This window comes from Podarcis gaigeae (assembly GCF_964106915.1).
Source record: "Podarcis gaigeae genome assembly, chromosome: 7".
Taxonomy (NCBI): Eukaryota; Metazoa; Chordata; class Lepidosauria; order Squamata; family Lacertidae; genus Podarcis; species Podarcis gaigeae.
In genome coordinates this window covers 32877974-32892739 of record NC_139683.1, presented here as the reverse complement: position 1 = coordinate 32892739, position 14766 = coordinate 32877974, and the positions used below count along the sequence as shown (strand labels likewise).

The 14766-nt window shown below is 39.9% G+C and overlaps 1 protein-coding gene across 1 annotated transcript in view; it reads left to right on the top strand.

The window, feature by feature from the left end:
* Positions 1 to 14415, top strand: part of KCNB2 (potassium voltage-gated channel subfamily B member 2) — a 146226-nt gene extending 131811 nt beyond the window's left edge. The window contains exon 2 of the mRNA XM_083747628.1: positions 4487 to 14415. Within this exon, the coding sequence (XP_083603754.1) occupies positions 4487 to 6658 (2172 nt within the window). The 3' untranslated portion in view covers positions 6659 to 14415. The remainder of the gene's footprint in view (positions 1 to 4486) is intronic.
* The last annotated feature ends 351 nt before the right edge of the window (positions 14416 to 14766 follow it).

Genomic DNA, 14766 nt, shown 5'->3' with positions numbered 1-14766 from the left:
CGTGACCCGGAAGTGTCTTCGGACAGCGCTGGCCCCTGGCCTCTTAAGTGAGATGGGCGCACAACCCCAGAGTCTGTCAAGACTGGCCCGTACGGGCAGGGGTACCTTTACCTTTACCTTATAGCTGGCAATGGTTGCCTGTCACAAAGCTTATAACACTACAGCTTTTTTATTTTAAAAAATCAGCAAATATTTTATTAAAAATGGACGGGGTGACTGCTTGTAATTGCTTATAATAATTTATTTCATATATTCTGCCCAGTGCTCTTTTTAAATTATTTATGTGATGTTTTTAAGCTTGCATTTTTCTAATTTCCTGCTGCCAGTGTGGTATTTAGCATCTAATTTTCAATTGCTGCTATGGCATTTGGCATCAAGTTCTAATAAAGCTACTGGAGAAGCACACATTGGACTTAATAGGCTTTAGCATGGTTCCCAAGTTGTTCAAATGAGATGACTTATCTTGCACATTAAGTACCTCCTGTTCATTTATCATAATGCCATTGATTTTATATCTAGACAGCCTCCCATTCTTCAACAAAATAAAAATTACCTCATCTGACTTAATATTTCACCGTAATATTGATGATGCATACTTCCAGGGTTCATAATCCTGCTGCCATAAGTTGACAAAATAGCAAGGGAAAACTACATAGTGTATTGCTTACTTATAAATATGCCACTAGGTTTATGAAACTAACCAAAAGCAGTATCAAAGCTTTTTTTAAAAAGTCAGTGGATATATCTGAATTCTTTTTTTATTTTCTAACTTTTATAGCCCATATTTCTTCTGTCACAGAACCCAAGGCAGCATACATGCGTTCCTAGGTGGTCTCCTATCCAGGTAGTGTTGTTGTTGTTTAGTCGTGTCCGACTCTTCGTGACCCCATGGACCAGAGCACGCCAGGCACTCCTGTCTTCCACTGCCTCCCGCAGTTTGGTCAAACTCATGCTGGTAGCTTCGAGAACACTATCCAAGCATCTCGTCCTCTGTCGTCCCCTTCTCCTTGTGCCCTCCATCTTTCCCAACATCAGGGTCTTTTCCAGGGACTCTTCTCTTCTCATGAGGTGGCCAAAGTATTGGAGCCTCAGCTTCACGATCTGTCCTTCCAGTGAGAACTCAGGGCTGATTTCCTTAAGAATGGATAGGTTTGATCTTCTTGCAGTCCATGGGACTCTCCAGCATCAAACCTTCATAGCTTCAGCAAGGTGGTAGACAACATGGCATCCTTCACATGTTATGGACTACACCTCTCATCACCCATGATCATTGGTCAATGGTTGAGGATGATGGGAGTTGTAGTCATGGGCATAGCCAGGATTTGAGGGATCCACCAAAGTTGTTGAGCTTTCTTTGATGTGACAGTCAATGAGTGGTACATTTTCGTCGGCCAAGATGTACTATTTTAGATAATTGTTGGTGTACAGCAGTCGGTTATACCCCCATGTGCACGTACCAAGGAGAAGGGAAGAGAACACTATTGTGACATGGGATGATCCCTTTTTGTGTACGCAGCTGTGTTTATACTAGGAGAGATTACAGCTTTTGATATGAGACAGAAACCCACTTTTGTTGTTCTGCAAAGGAGCTTGTACAGTGAAGTGTGGTGTAATGGTTAGGGTGTTGAACTAGGACCTAAGAGACCAGGGATCACATCATTACTCAGCCATGAAACTCACCATATGGCCTTGACCAGCCTAACCTACCTCATAGGGTTGTTGTGAGCAAAATATGGAGAAGAGGAGAGTCATGTATTCCACCTTGAGCTCCTCTGAGGAAAGGCAGGATATAAACAATGAAAAAACAAAACATATAGGTTAGTTGATCAGGAAGAATTCTGTTCTTTTGGGGGCAGGGGAACAGTAGCTTGATTTGTACTATACTTGCTATATTTGAGTTTGAACTTCATTTTCCCAGCTCATTACATTGACTGTGTTTTAATCATAGTGACTTAAATTTGATTATATCTTGAAAATTCTTGCATAGGTGAAAGAGATGGAGGAATTTCTGTTGTACTACATCTTTTATATTTCCATTCTTCCTGTTCCCATTCTATATAATGATGTTGAAATTGTTCTGTTATAGTGATGGATGTGATGAAGAAGCAAATTAGGTGCACAGGAACAAAGCCAGCTTTTAATGCCAGTTAAAAATTGGAGATGTACCAACAGAGATTACTGAGATGTACTAAATATTTAACACTACGGAGAAAGAAAGGGGTTTTATTCATTCACAAATTACTTCACAAAGACAGAGTTGTATCTGGAAATATTCCTAACACTGTCCATACTTTGCTGTCTTCTAAGGGGAATGAAACGTAACTCACAACAGAAGAGATGTCTCATCTGCATGCAGAATCTCCTAGTAAAACAAAAAAAGTAAAATTAACCAATATTTCTCCTGACATTAAATAATCCAAGGGAAATACTGGAAACATATTTTGTTGCCTTCTTTAAATGGGAAAGATAGATTGCAAGCCACTAAAACAGTAGAAAATAAGAACAATCATATTTTGAAAGAGAGCTGCCTTGCAGTGTAACATTAATACAGTGAAGCTGTTGTGCGAGACATCAACAACACTGTACTCATAGCTCCCCCAACCCTGATAGCTGTGGGGCTTTTCTAACTTTTTTTTCACAGGGAGGGAACACTTCTGGCTCTTGCTACATGAACGCTTATTAAATTGGATCCCTGCTGGATCAGAGCAAAAACCAATCTAGTCCAGCATCCTTTTCTTACAGTGGCCAACCAGATGCATATGGAAAGCCTGCAAGCCTGTTTGACTGCAATTTCCCACAAGTTGAACTAAGGTCCCAATGAAATCAATGAGACAAATTAGTCATGACTTAAGACCCGTTTATTGTGATGGGTTTAAGCTCAACTAACCTATAGCACAATCCTGTCTACTCAGACATAAGCTCCATTGAGCTCTATTGGACATACTCCCAGATGAGTATGCCTGAGACCGCAGCCAATGTAGGTAGGTACGTGGGTATTTGCTTGCACCTATGTGTCGTTGGAAACAAGATGGCTTAAAATGAACAATTTCCCAAAAATAGGGATAAAAGGATATGTATGTTTTGGTACTTCACAAGTCCAAACTGAAATTCAAGGCAGAACACAGTTTGCCTTTGTACTTTTCATGGAAAACAGAAAATTACTGTTTTCTCTGAAGGGGAGAAATTGCATTGCACTTCGATAAATTCATTGAGCATAGCATTTTCTCATGTAATCTTAAGGCTGTCCATTTTCTTTCAGCTTTCAAATAATTGAACTAAGTGATAAAAAGTGAAATGCTAAAGGATGTTGAGCTTCTTTCTCTTCCCCCACCTCTATACTTCTTATGCTGTAACTGAAAATGATTTAAAGATTGTGGAATATGTCAGCTGAGAGAACATTTCTCGGAACATCTGTCTTACTGTTTATTGTACACAATAGCTAGCATCTGAAATGTTAAAACTTTATGGAATGGAACACTGCTGTTAGGCTATTGGCCTCACTGTAATGTCCATTCCTGGGGCACTATATCCAAGTGCTCTGTCTCACCAGGTCAACTGCAATGCCCCAGTGGAGCTGTATGGTGGTTAAAGTGTGGAACTACAGACTGAGAGGCAAGGATTAAGATCCCCACTCAGCTATGGAACTCATTGGGCACCCCAGGGCTGGTCACTGCCTCTCAGTTTAACCTACCTCACAGGGTTATTGTGCTGATAAAATGAAGAAAGGGAAAATCATGTACACTCCTTGAATGACAGATAATTATGTGTGTGGTGTGTGTGTGTGTGTGTGTGTACACACCCACAAAATATCTACAACTATGCCATCACATATATTTCTCTAATTTGACAAATGTTAATGATTGTTCATCTTAAGAATATGGTCTGATTTATACATATGTTTGAAGTTGGTGGATTTTTGCCAAAGTCAGTATGACTTAAACCCAAACTTCACTCCCACTGGTGGGAGCATCCTCTGAGCAGACAGAAGTTGGGTTCTTTTGCTGATTTCCCCTCCTAGACACAAGATCCTATGAAAATATTATGTGACAGGTTGGAGGACCCTCCAGAACACTGGAAGCTGCATGGGAAAAGGGAAATTGGCGTGAGTTGCCTTGGTCAGCCACTTTCACCAGTGAGATTTCTCCATCAAAAGGCCAGTGTGGACAGAAGGAGCTCTTCTGTTTGCAGAGGGTGAAGTTTTGATCCAGCCCCAGTTGTTCTCCAACTCCCATCAGCACTAGCCATCATGGCCAGTAGTCAGGGATTATGGAAACTGTAGTCCAGCGGCATCTGAAGCGCCAGAGATTCCTCATCCTGGATCTTGCATGAACTAATCAGGGTGACTGGGTATAGCAGATCTTGTCTAATTGCAGTGAGATGAATATGATGACCTGCAAACCTATTAGTGCACTATTTCTGAGGATGAACTTCTAATATCCATTATGATTTGCTAACTACATTTTTTTTGCTTATTTTTGTTTTACAGATTTTGGCCATTGTATCTATTTTGTTCATTGTGCTGTCCACCATTGCTTTGTCACTCAACACTCTACCTGAGCTTCAAGTAATTGATGAATTTGGACAACTAAATGACAACCCCCAGCTAGCACATGTAGAAGCTGTGTGTATAGCTTGGTTCACTATGGAGTACCTTTTGCGTTTCCTGTCATCTCCAAACAAGTGGAAGTTCTTCAAAGGTCCATTAAATGTGATTGACTTGCTGGCCATTTTACCCTACTATGTCACCATTTTCCTCACAGAATCCAACAAAAGTGTGCTGCAGTTCCAAAATGTCCGCCGTGTTGTTCAGATATTCCGTATTATGAGGATACTCAGGATCCTTAAACTTGCCAGACACTCTACAGGCCTTCAGTCTTTAGGATTCACACTCAGGAGGAGTTACAATGAATTGGGTTTATTGATATTATTTTTAGCAATGGGTATCATGATATTTTCCAGTCTTGTATTTTTTGCTGAGAAAGACGAAGATGCTACGAAGTTTACTAGTATCCCTGCATCATTTTGGTGGGCCACCATCACTATGACTACAGTAGGCTATGGTGATATATATCCTAAGACTTTACTAGGTAAAATTGTTGGAGGATTGTGTTGCATTGCTGGAGTGCTGGTAATTGCTCTACCTATTCCCATCATAGTAAACAATTTCTCTGAGTTTTATAAGGAGCAAAAACGGCAGGAGAAAGCCATTAAACGAAGGGAGGCACTTGAGCGAGCAAAAAGAAATGGAAGCATTGTCTCAATGAATCTAAAAGATGCCTTTGCCCGCAGCATGGAACTGATTGATGTAGCCGTGGATTCCGGTAAGACTGAGGAAGCAGCCAACTCCAAGGAAACCCCTGACGATAACCACTTATCTCCAAGCCGGTGGAAATGGGCCAGAAGGACAATGTCTGAAACAAGTTCTAACAAGTCCTTGGAGAATAAATATCAGGAAGTAAGCCAGCAAGATACCAACGAAAAGCTCAACAATATTGTCACAGCCTCCAGCCCCCAACACTTGAGTGCTCAGAAACTCGAAATGTTATACAATGAAATTACTAAAACTCAGTCTCAACCTAATCTCAATGCCAACTACCAAGGCCCGTCAGCGAAACCTCCCTTATATGAGGAGGAAATTGAAATGGAAGAGGTTATTGGGCAAGGAGAACCATCCATGTCAGGGCCCAGAGACATAGTGACAGACATGAGAAGCATTTCCAGCATTGATAGCTTTGCCAGCTGTGCAACCGATTTCACTGAGACAGATCGGTCTCCCTTGCCCCCATACTCTGGTTCTCACCTGCAGCTAAGGTTCCCACCTGACTCTGTCCATTTGGAAGACCAAAGAGCAAAGAGTTCTCAGTTTTTATCACACACCAAGGATAAAATGTTTGCCCCCAGAGATGTCACCTTTGACTACTCCCCAGTTGATACAGCCATGAACATGGATAACGCTGGCTCCCAGTCTCTGCTTCATGGCCCTTTGCACTTTGACAGCTCCATGTTAAGTCCCAAAAGTTCTCTCAAAGGAAGCAATCCATTAAAAGCAAGGTCCCTTAAAGTTAATTTTAAGGAAAACAGAGGTGGTGCTCCACAAACGCCACCGAGCACTGCAAGGCCACTTCCAGTAACAACAGCAGCAGATTTCATGCAATCCACCCCTCCTCAGCATATCAGCACCATTCTCTTAGAAGAGAATTCACCACACGGCGACAGGCCCTTGCTGGGTGCTGATGCCTCCATGGTTTGCCAGAGCATTCCTAAGAAATCATCCCCTTCTCTGTTTCCAAAACAAAAGCTGTTTACTTTCCCTTCCAAAGAGAGGAGAAGCTTCACCGAAATGGACACTGGAGAAGAAGACGACTTCATGGAGATTCCTGGAATGACAAGACATGACAAAGAGCAGGATATCAAGACAAACTGCTACGGGGAAAAACACAAAGATGGGAACCATTTAACAGAAGAGCCTCGAGTCAGCTCTTCTTCCCCCAAAATCTTGGGGCAAAACTGTACACAAGACATTTACTGTGCCGGGGGGGATGTAAAAGGGGACAATAGCCAAGAAGGTCACAAAATGGAAAACCACTTGTTTTCCCCAGAAATCCATACAAATCCTGGAGAAACTGGCTACTGTCCCACACGGGAAACCAGCATGTGACTAGTCAGGAGAGCAATAATGACAAAAACTGATTTCTTAAAACCACAATTAGTAATGCCTATGAACTAAAACATGGGAAGCCTCAGAAGTAAAAAAAAAAATGTTATTTTTGCATGGCATGAAGAGTTGATTAGTTTAAGTACTGTTTAATTTAAAAGTGGAAAATCTGCTTTTTTGTAACAAAAAAGGAGAAAAAATCAGTTAAAAAAATGATGCAAGAACAGTGAGTAAAATAAAGAGCTCTTTTAGGAGCCCATATTCTGCAACGTCTGACATTTTTGGTCCTTTCACTAATGATTGTAGATAAGTCTTTTTTTAAAAAAATATTTTAACTTTTTTTGCTCTTGGTTATAATGAATTTTGGGAATTTGCACATGAAAGGATGAAATGCCGATGCATGTGTTCATAATGGTGTGAAACAAGGTGCTTTGAGCCTGCAAAATGCATACATTTGTAAATAGTTTGGGTTTGTGGGGAGCTCTACAGTTATCAAGGATATGTGGAAAATACATTTCCCGGGACACAGGTACTTCCTTCACAGTTTGCTGCCTGGAGGATTTGTACAGACTTATGTTGCAAAATTGCAACTTCTTCTTAAAGCATCTCACCTATTTTGCTTTCTGTTTAAAAGCTCATAAAGTATAAGCTGTTTGTTTAAGTAAATGACAGTGTTTTCTCATCTATCTGTGAAGTAAATAATAGCTCAAATTATTTTTATTTGCATAGATTTCACAGATAAATTTGCAAGTTTTGAGTAAAATTCTGTTTAGACTGTGCAAGATTTAATGACCAGAAATTGAAAACTTGATATAAGAACTGCCAAAATCAAATCAAAACAAAGACAAGGACACCATTACGTTACATAATAAAATTATTTCTATGGCAATAAAATGTGCCAAATGGCCATGAAAAAATGATTACCGTATTTTATATTTAAAAGTTCAAAAGTTTGTATTACAGTTACGATTGCTGTATGCACTATTGTTAATATCTTATTTTTTTGTGGTTGTAAGTTTGCTTCTAAAATCTCTTTAGGAGTACTGTGGCTTTTGTCCACCACTTCTTTACCACTAGGCGCCCCAATTTTAGATAACTTATTAATTTCAGAATACCAACATGATTACTCTTTCTTGAATCAACAGACAAGGATTGCTGCTTTATGAGCAAAGTTGGAAAACTCAGAGTAGACAATCTTTTCATTGTGCCCAGCCTCTGCTTCAATTTTACAAAAGTGGTGTTTTATACAGACTTTGCTGTGAGCAGTTTTGCTCTATCGGGTTTTCCATATCTAATTATTGCAATTAATTAACAAATTAACAAAATCTTTTGAAACTTCTGTGGATTTCTTCTTCTTCATGTTCTTCCATCACATGCATTCTATATTAATCAATAGGATAAAAGCTCTCCTGCAATAAGATAAAACAGCATGTTAACAGAACTTTCCAAATTATGTACCTTTTACCCAAATTTCAATAATTTTAGTAGAATCATTATTTCTGCAAATTTAAAGAAGCTGTTAAATGCATTAAAAATATTTTCAAATCACAAAACAATATTGGACCTATAAGCTTAATAATTTTAATTTTCTAATAAAAACAATATTCTAATTTGGGGGGGGGAGTTCTTCAACATAAAACCTTACCCACTTACACTGATTTTACTCAGTACAGACCACTTAAAATTCATGTTAGCTTCAAGAGAATAATTTCTAATATAGCTGAGCAGAATTCAAAATTTCTCATATGCTTTCTTAAAGGAAATTTTCCTTTAATTTCCTTTCCTTTTTTCTTTTCCATTCTTTTTTCTATTTGGCTGCAACAGCCTTCAAAGAGAAAACTGGGCCTTATCCTGTTGCCCTCAGGTTTTACTTTTGTAAGGAAATGTCACCATCATGTATTTAATATGTGTCTTTTGGACCAAATACCAAGCACAGCAAAAGTCATCTTTATTTTTTTCCAATTCTTAGGCCCTTTTTAATACTTGCCTTTGTTTTTAAATACAGTATCTCCAGATATTTCTCTTAAGAATTAATAATACAGTTAAATGTCATTTCTTAAAAAACAAAAAACAATGTCTGGTCATTAGGTCTCAAAATATGCATTTGTTCTTCATGGCTGTCCAGGTAATTATATTTCTGCATATGATTTAAGTTAATTATGTGGCATTCTGCTTAATCCTTTTCAATGACCTCCATTTTATTTTATGAACCTCCTTTGTTTATGTCTCTTGCTTTACTGATAGATATTCCCATTGACTGAGACTAAATGCTAACTAGCTTTTAAAAGACATTGCTCTGTAATTTCTGTACTTTTTTAACACCACGCTGCCCTATTTGATCTGTCTTCATAATGACAACCATATAAAGAACAAAACCAAAGGCTAAATGAAACCTTGGGCTTCGGTTGAAAATGGGAGGTTGGTCACTGATTTCAATGAAATCCTAGTTTCATTCATAATCCTTACCCAGGGAAAACACTTGTTGGCTACCATGACTGTTCTATCATGAGCTATAGGTGGAAGGATCCAAAGCTAAAATATGCTCTTTTCATATGTAATAAACTATTCCTATCTTCAGAGCCCTGCTGATGTACCATATGAGATACATGTTGACGTTCCTTCCCCTTGGCTAGTACTGGCTTCATTCTACATATGTGTCAAGACTTTGGATTGTATCCGGTGTTAGCTATACTCAGAATAGACATTGAAATTAATGAACATGACTTAGCTTAGGTCCATTTATTTTATTGGGTCTATCCTGAATAAAACTTAGTTGGATACAACTTTTTGTCTCCCAAGCTATGTCCATTAAGCAATAATTTGGAAGCCCTTTGCTACTGGATACAAAAATGTTCTAAGCTTATCTGAATCTGACCTCACATATGTTGTTAGGAGTAATTCCATTTGTGCCACACACAAAAATGATCATTAACACAAGAGGATGCCTTTGAGGCAAGCTCAAGATCATGAACTTATTTTTGGATAGTGGAGAAAGAGAAGGTGTTTCATTTATTTTCATACATATGGGCCTCTATAAAGGGTAATAAACATTGTGTCCTCTTCCTAAAACGGGTTTAAGAACCGAAGCTTTACTAAAGATAGCATACCATCTAGATAGCCTGTAAGCAACTATATGTTCTACACTTAGTCCAGGGCAGCGAATGTGGTGCTCAAGTGATGTTATTGGACTCCAACTCCCATCTACCCCTGTCAGTATTGTCAGTAGTCAGAGATTATGGGAACTCTAGTCCAGCAACATGCAGAGGGCACCATGTTGGCTACCCTGAGATAGATTGTTCCTTTCTATCTTATGGAACAACAACATCTGACATCACATTACCACTCCATGTTCATTATGGTTCTACAACATCACATAAGTCATTGTTTGTACTTCAAAAGCAAACTCAAATTACAGGTAAAACAAAACAGTGTCACAGATTTTTATTATGGCATAAACTTTGTGTCCTGACTAATGCATAGTTTTGGTAACAGCATTTCCAGTATTTGGTCACAGTAAACTTGGAAAGGAAAGGAAAGGAAATGGAAAACAACCCTCAAACTACAGGAAGAAACACAGCAACAAGAGGGAGAAGGAAAGGCAGAGTACCTGTGAGTACCTAAGGCATGTTTAAAAACATACTACTGCTATGTTTAATTACCTGTTGCTTGTATAGTAAGGTAACTATTGTCACAAAAGTCAACGTTAAGACTTTTGTTCCAACCCTATATTGCTTGCCCATCCACCACTATTCTTGAAACCAACATAAAAAATCCCATTCATTGCTGTTGGGGATTGCCTGCTAAGACTGCCATCCTCTGGCTAGCTTCACCAACTGAATCCAAGTGTGATGTAGCCAAAAATGGTTGCATACTAAGAGTTTAGCAAGGATGCTCTTCTAGCTATATGACATTATAAGATAATAGTATATTTTTCAGCAGTGCTAGTCTAGGGTTCTCTTCTGCCCCATTTTCTAATGGGGAGACAAAGGTATTCAAATATGCTAAAGGGGTGCATTTAATAACCTGTGACTCTTTGCCACAAGTTTTCCAAAGCAACTCATTTCTCTCTACTTAGCTGATATCTACCTGGCACTCGATCACTGATTTGGCTTTGTTCTGTGATAAATGGGAGGTGGTGTTGCTGGCAACTCACCAAGCCGAGTTCGGCTGTGTACAATTGATAAATAGCTTGTCAGAGACTTGGAAGCGTTATTGTTCAGCAAGCATTGCCAGTGGTGGACACATTCACTTTTTGTGTCCCACTTTGATGTTCAAACCAAGTTTACACCTTTCTGTAGTGATATGTGATGTGCTTAATGCAGTTTAATACATAGATTTTCTCAGGGACAAAAAGAATTTGCACTGAATTATTCCAATGAAGCAAGCTGCAGAAGCTTGCTTACATTACAGCCGTCTGCCTAAGCTCCATTGGGTTCAAGTTCAATTGCAGCCTTACAAAGCAATCCAGCCCCCCAAACCTGGCCCACTGTGATGGAGAGAGTATGGATGTGGCAGAAGTGTCCCTCTGCTTGGCTCTGCTGGCAGCATCCTTCACCACCACAAATGTTCCCCTAGGACCTGCTGAAAGCACAGGCAGACAGATGCTACTACCTCTGGTATCCCTGCCAGTGGTAACTAGTAAAAACTCCTGAAATGGGACATTTCTGGGGAAGGGAGGGGTGAGAAAGGAATGGAGCTGGGTCAGCCAAGGATTTGCTGGATTCAAAACCAGTCCAGGTACCAGCAGTGACTCTAATTTGGGCCTCTCTGCTATACCAGAGCTGAGGGAGGAATTGCCCTCACCTTTCACCTAGGACAGCATGAGAGGCAGGTGCTTTGGATGTGGCGGCTCCTCTCCTTCCAGGAGGGAGTTAGAATGGTTCCCTTAGTGGGTTTCATGCTCTTAATTTGTTTTTGGAACAAGGCAGTGCAAATTTATTTATTTATTTTAGCCCAGAAAGACTATACTTTGCAATTGTTTTGAGCACAGCGCATGTAAAAAAAATTCCTCCCCAAATCAGCACCTGCTTGGCTTCCTTCCTTTTTTAGCTTTTTCATGTTGGGATGCTGCCCGCCCCCATTTCCTGCAGGTTTCTGTAGCACAGGCTTCCTCAGACTCGGCCCTCCAGATGTTTTTGGCCTACAACTCCCACGATCCCTAGCTAGCAGGACCAGTGGTCAGGGATGATGGGAACTGTAGTCTCAAACCATCTGGAGGGCTGAGTTTGAGGAAGCCTGCCAGGTGCACAGAAGTATGCCTGGCATTTTTGTAATAGCTGGGGGTTTGTTTCAATGTGCTGACGCCTAAAGGCTACTTTCTTGTATCCCCTCTATGTGCCTGAGCACTTTGGGGACTTTTGTTTAGGGACTTGACTCTTCCCATTCCTCTTTTACATATGCATAAGCATCAAGCTACTAATCTTTGGTCAAGCCCAGTGTCATAGCAGCAGTGAAATGGAGGTTCTTCCAGATAAACAAATATGTGCATGCCACCTTGGCAGCTCACTTACTATGAGAAATATCAGAAGAGCTGCACACACCCCTTTCCCACCTTTGCTTCTTAAAGCACAGCACAAACACACAGAGAGAAAGGTGCCCTGAGGATCAACAAATCCCTGGAATGTATTGCAACACAATATGAAAAGCAAAACTGGCAAATCACATCACACACACGTGGCGTTCTTTCTGTTCATGCATGAATCTGTTTGGATCCTAGCCAATGCAGCCTTTCACCTTTATTATAACGAGTGAGCAATCTTCAAAGAGGACACAGTGGTCTAAGTAATTGCTCCCAGCGACAGAGTGTAGCACTCAAAATACTGTTCATTAAGTGTCAAACTCTACTGGGACAGCAAGCAGTATTAGTATGGAGGCAGCAATTCTGTACACTCACATTATGTAACAAGGTGATCAGCCTTCCACAGTCTGGGGCCCTCCAGATGCTGGTGGACTCCCATCAGCCTTAGCCAGCATGGCCAATGGTCAGGGATTATGGGAGTTGTAGTCCAAAAATATTATAGGCATAGGGCTGATCAAAATCCAACTCCACAGAAGCCACAGCTGGCCATGAAAGCAAATGGGCTGCTGCTCTCTTGGAGCTGCTTCTGATTTATAAGAAACAAGACCACAACCTGCCTGCAGAGTGTTTTCTGCCCATGTCTTAAATGTAAATGGCTACTACATAAGTGGACAATGATGGAAAATCAGCTTCTCAACCATGTATATTTATGTCCTGAAAAAAGTATGGATAGGCTTTTCTCCATATTGGGTGTTACATGAAATTATTATTTAATTTTTCCATTGTCTCCCTGTATGTTCACTTCATCATGCTGCTTACACAGGGAGGTTTCAGATTCGTTCTCACAATAGGGATGGAACCTTGGGTCCAAAGATCCCCACGTGATGGCAGAAAGCGCTTCTGTTCACCTTAAGCGTGCTGTTTTGCTTTTGAGAACGTCCCCCTGGAGTGGCTTCTCCTGAGCAAGCTACAGCCAGATGAAAAATCAGCACAGCCGTGTGTCAGTGGAAACACTTTCTGCTTGCACACAGGGATCTCTGAGTAAGCCAGCCCTCAAAAAGCAATATCCAAAGCCAAGCTGAAACTAAAAGATCGGTTCATTTACTGTGGGTTCAGGCAAAGTGGTTTCCTGTCTGTCTAGGTCAGAGTATTGGAGAGAGAAAGAATTGCTTCCCACATCCCTGGGCCGAGGGCAGAGTTTTAGTGTTATTCCTCTATATATTCTCAGAGCTTTAGCCACGTTCATCATATGCAAGTCAGTGCCAGCCATGCAGATAAAAATCTAAACATTTAGAGATCAGTTTTCAGTAACAAACAGCACTTAGCACTTAGCCTGTTGCATTGAGATAACTGTAAATAACCACTCAATATGTACTGTTTCATGTTTATCAGTTAGATGTTATCTCCCATATTTGTTTCATATCTACAGTAGCATGGACTGAGTTTACTTAACAATGTTTTCTTCTATGGACGCTACAAATACTGTGGTGGGGGAGGGAAGCACAACAGTATTTTTTAAAATTGTACTGGCACAATAGCTGTGTCTTTACTATCGCTCAGTTTTGAACGAATGGCAGCATTTCACTGTAAACTGCTATACTAACAACATATTCTCCTTTTTAAAAAACAAAGCTTCCTTTTGGGATAGGAGATATGTGCATATATGATAAGTCTCATCTAATCTCATTCATCTGCCTTTACAAAATGCCCCATCCAAAATGGGAGAGTCTGCTGCTTTTGTTGTATATATTACTTCTATTTTAGGGATGGAGCAGGACTGAAAATTACAGTGTTCTTGTAAGGGCATTTTGCAATGGTAACAGCATCATGCATGCTTTGTTGCATCTTTGTATTTACTAGAAATGTCTTGTTTTCACCTTTTATTTTTCTGTAGAGAGCATACCACTTTAACTCCCCACCCCCACCCCTCCGCTGTCCATCTTGCACCATTAATAGAACTTCACATATAATGGTATTCGTATCAATGTTTCCATATCAGCTGCATTTTAACATCAATGAAACGGAAATGTGATTTTTTTTTTGTTATACTAGTTTTTTGCTGATCAGCTAAATATTTCTGCACCAATCAGCATTTAAATATGCATGTGGTAGTCTGTATTGTACAGTTGTTCAACATCAAAATACTTGTTTATTTTCTGTCAAATGTCTGTAAAATGAATGGCATTGTTCTCCATTTCAGTCTGCCAGAATAAGCAGAATAGTCAATAAATGTGTAAATGAATCATCTGTGTCTCATTTCAGTTCTCTGCATGAAGCCACTTTACATTAAACATTACATACATACCAAAATGTCAATCCATAAGTGACTTTGGGTTTCATTATGGGGGGAAACAAACTTAAAACCTATTGGAAGAAATATACAGGATGATGATGGGATAAGAAAGGGTGCTTTGCATTGTTCATACTTTGCTTCAATAGCTAATTCGTTCCCTTACAAGGCATCTCAGCCCCTTTCTCCTAGGTTATGTCTGCATGTGTAACCCTCTTTTTTACTTCTCCGTTCCACTATAGATTGTCCCTTGTTGCATCTTGATTTTCTTCTATTGATAGTTCCTCTCCTATACTGTTAGGT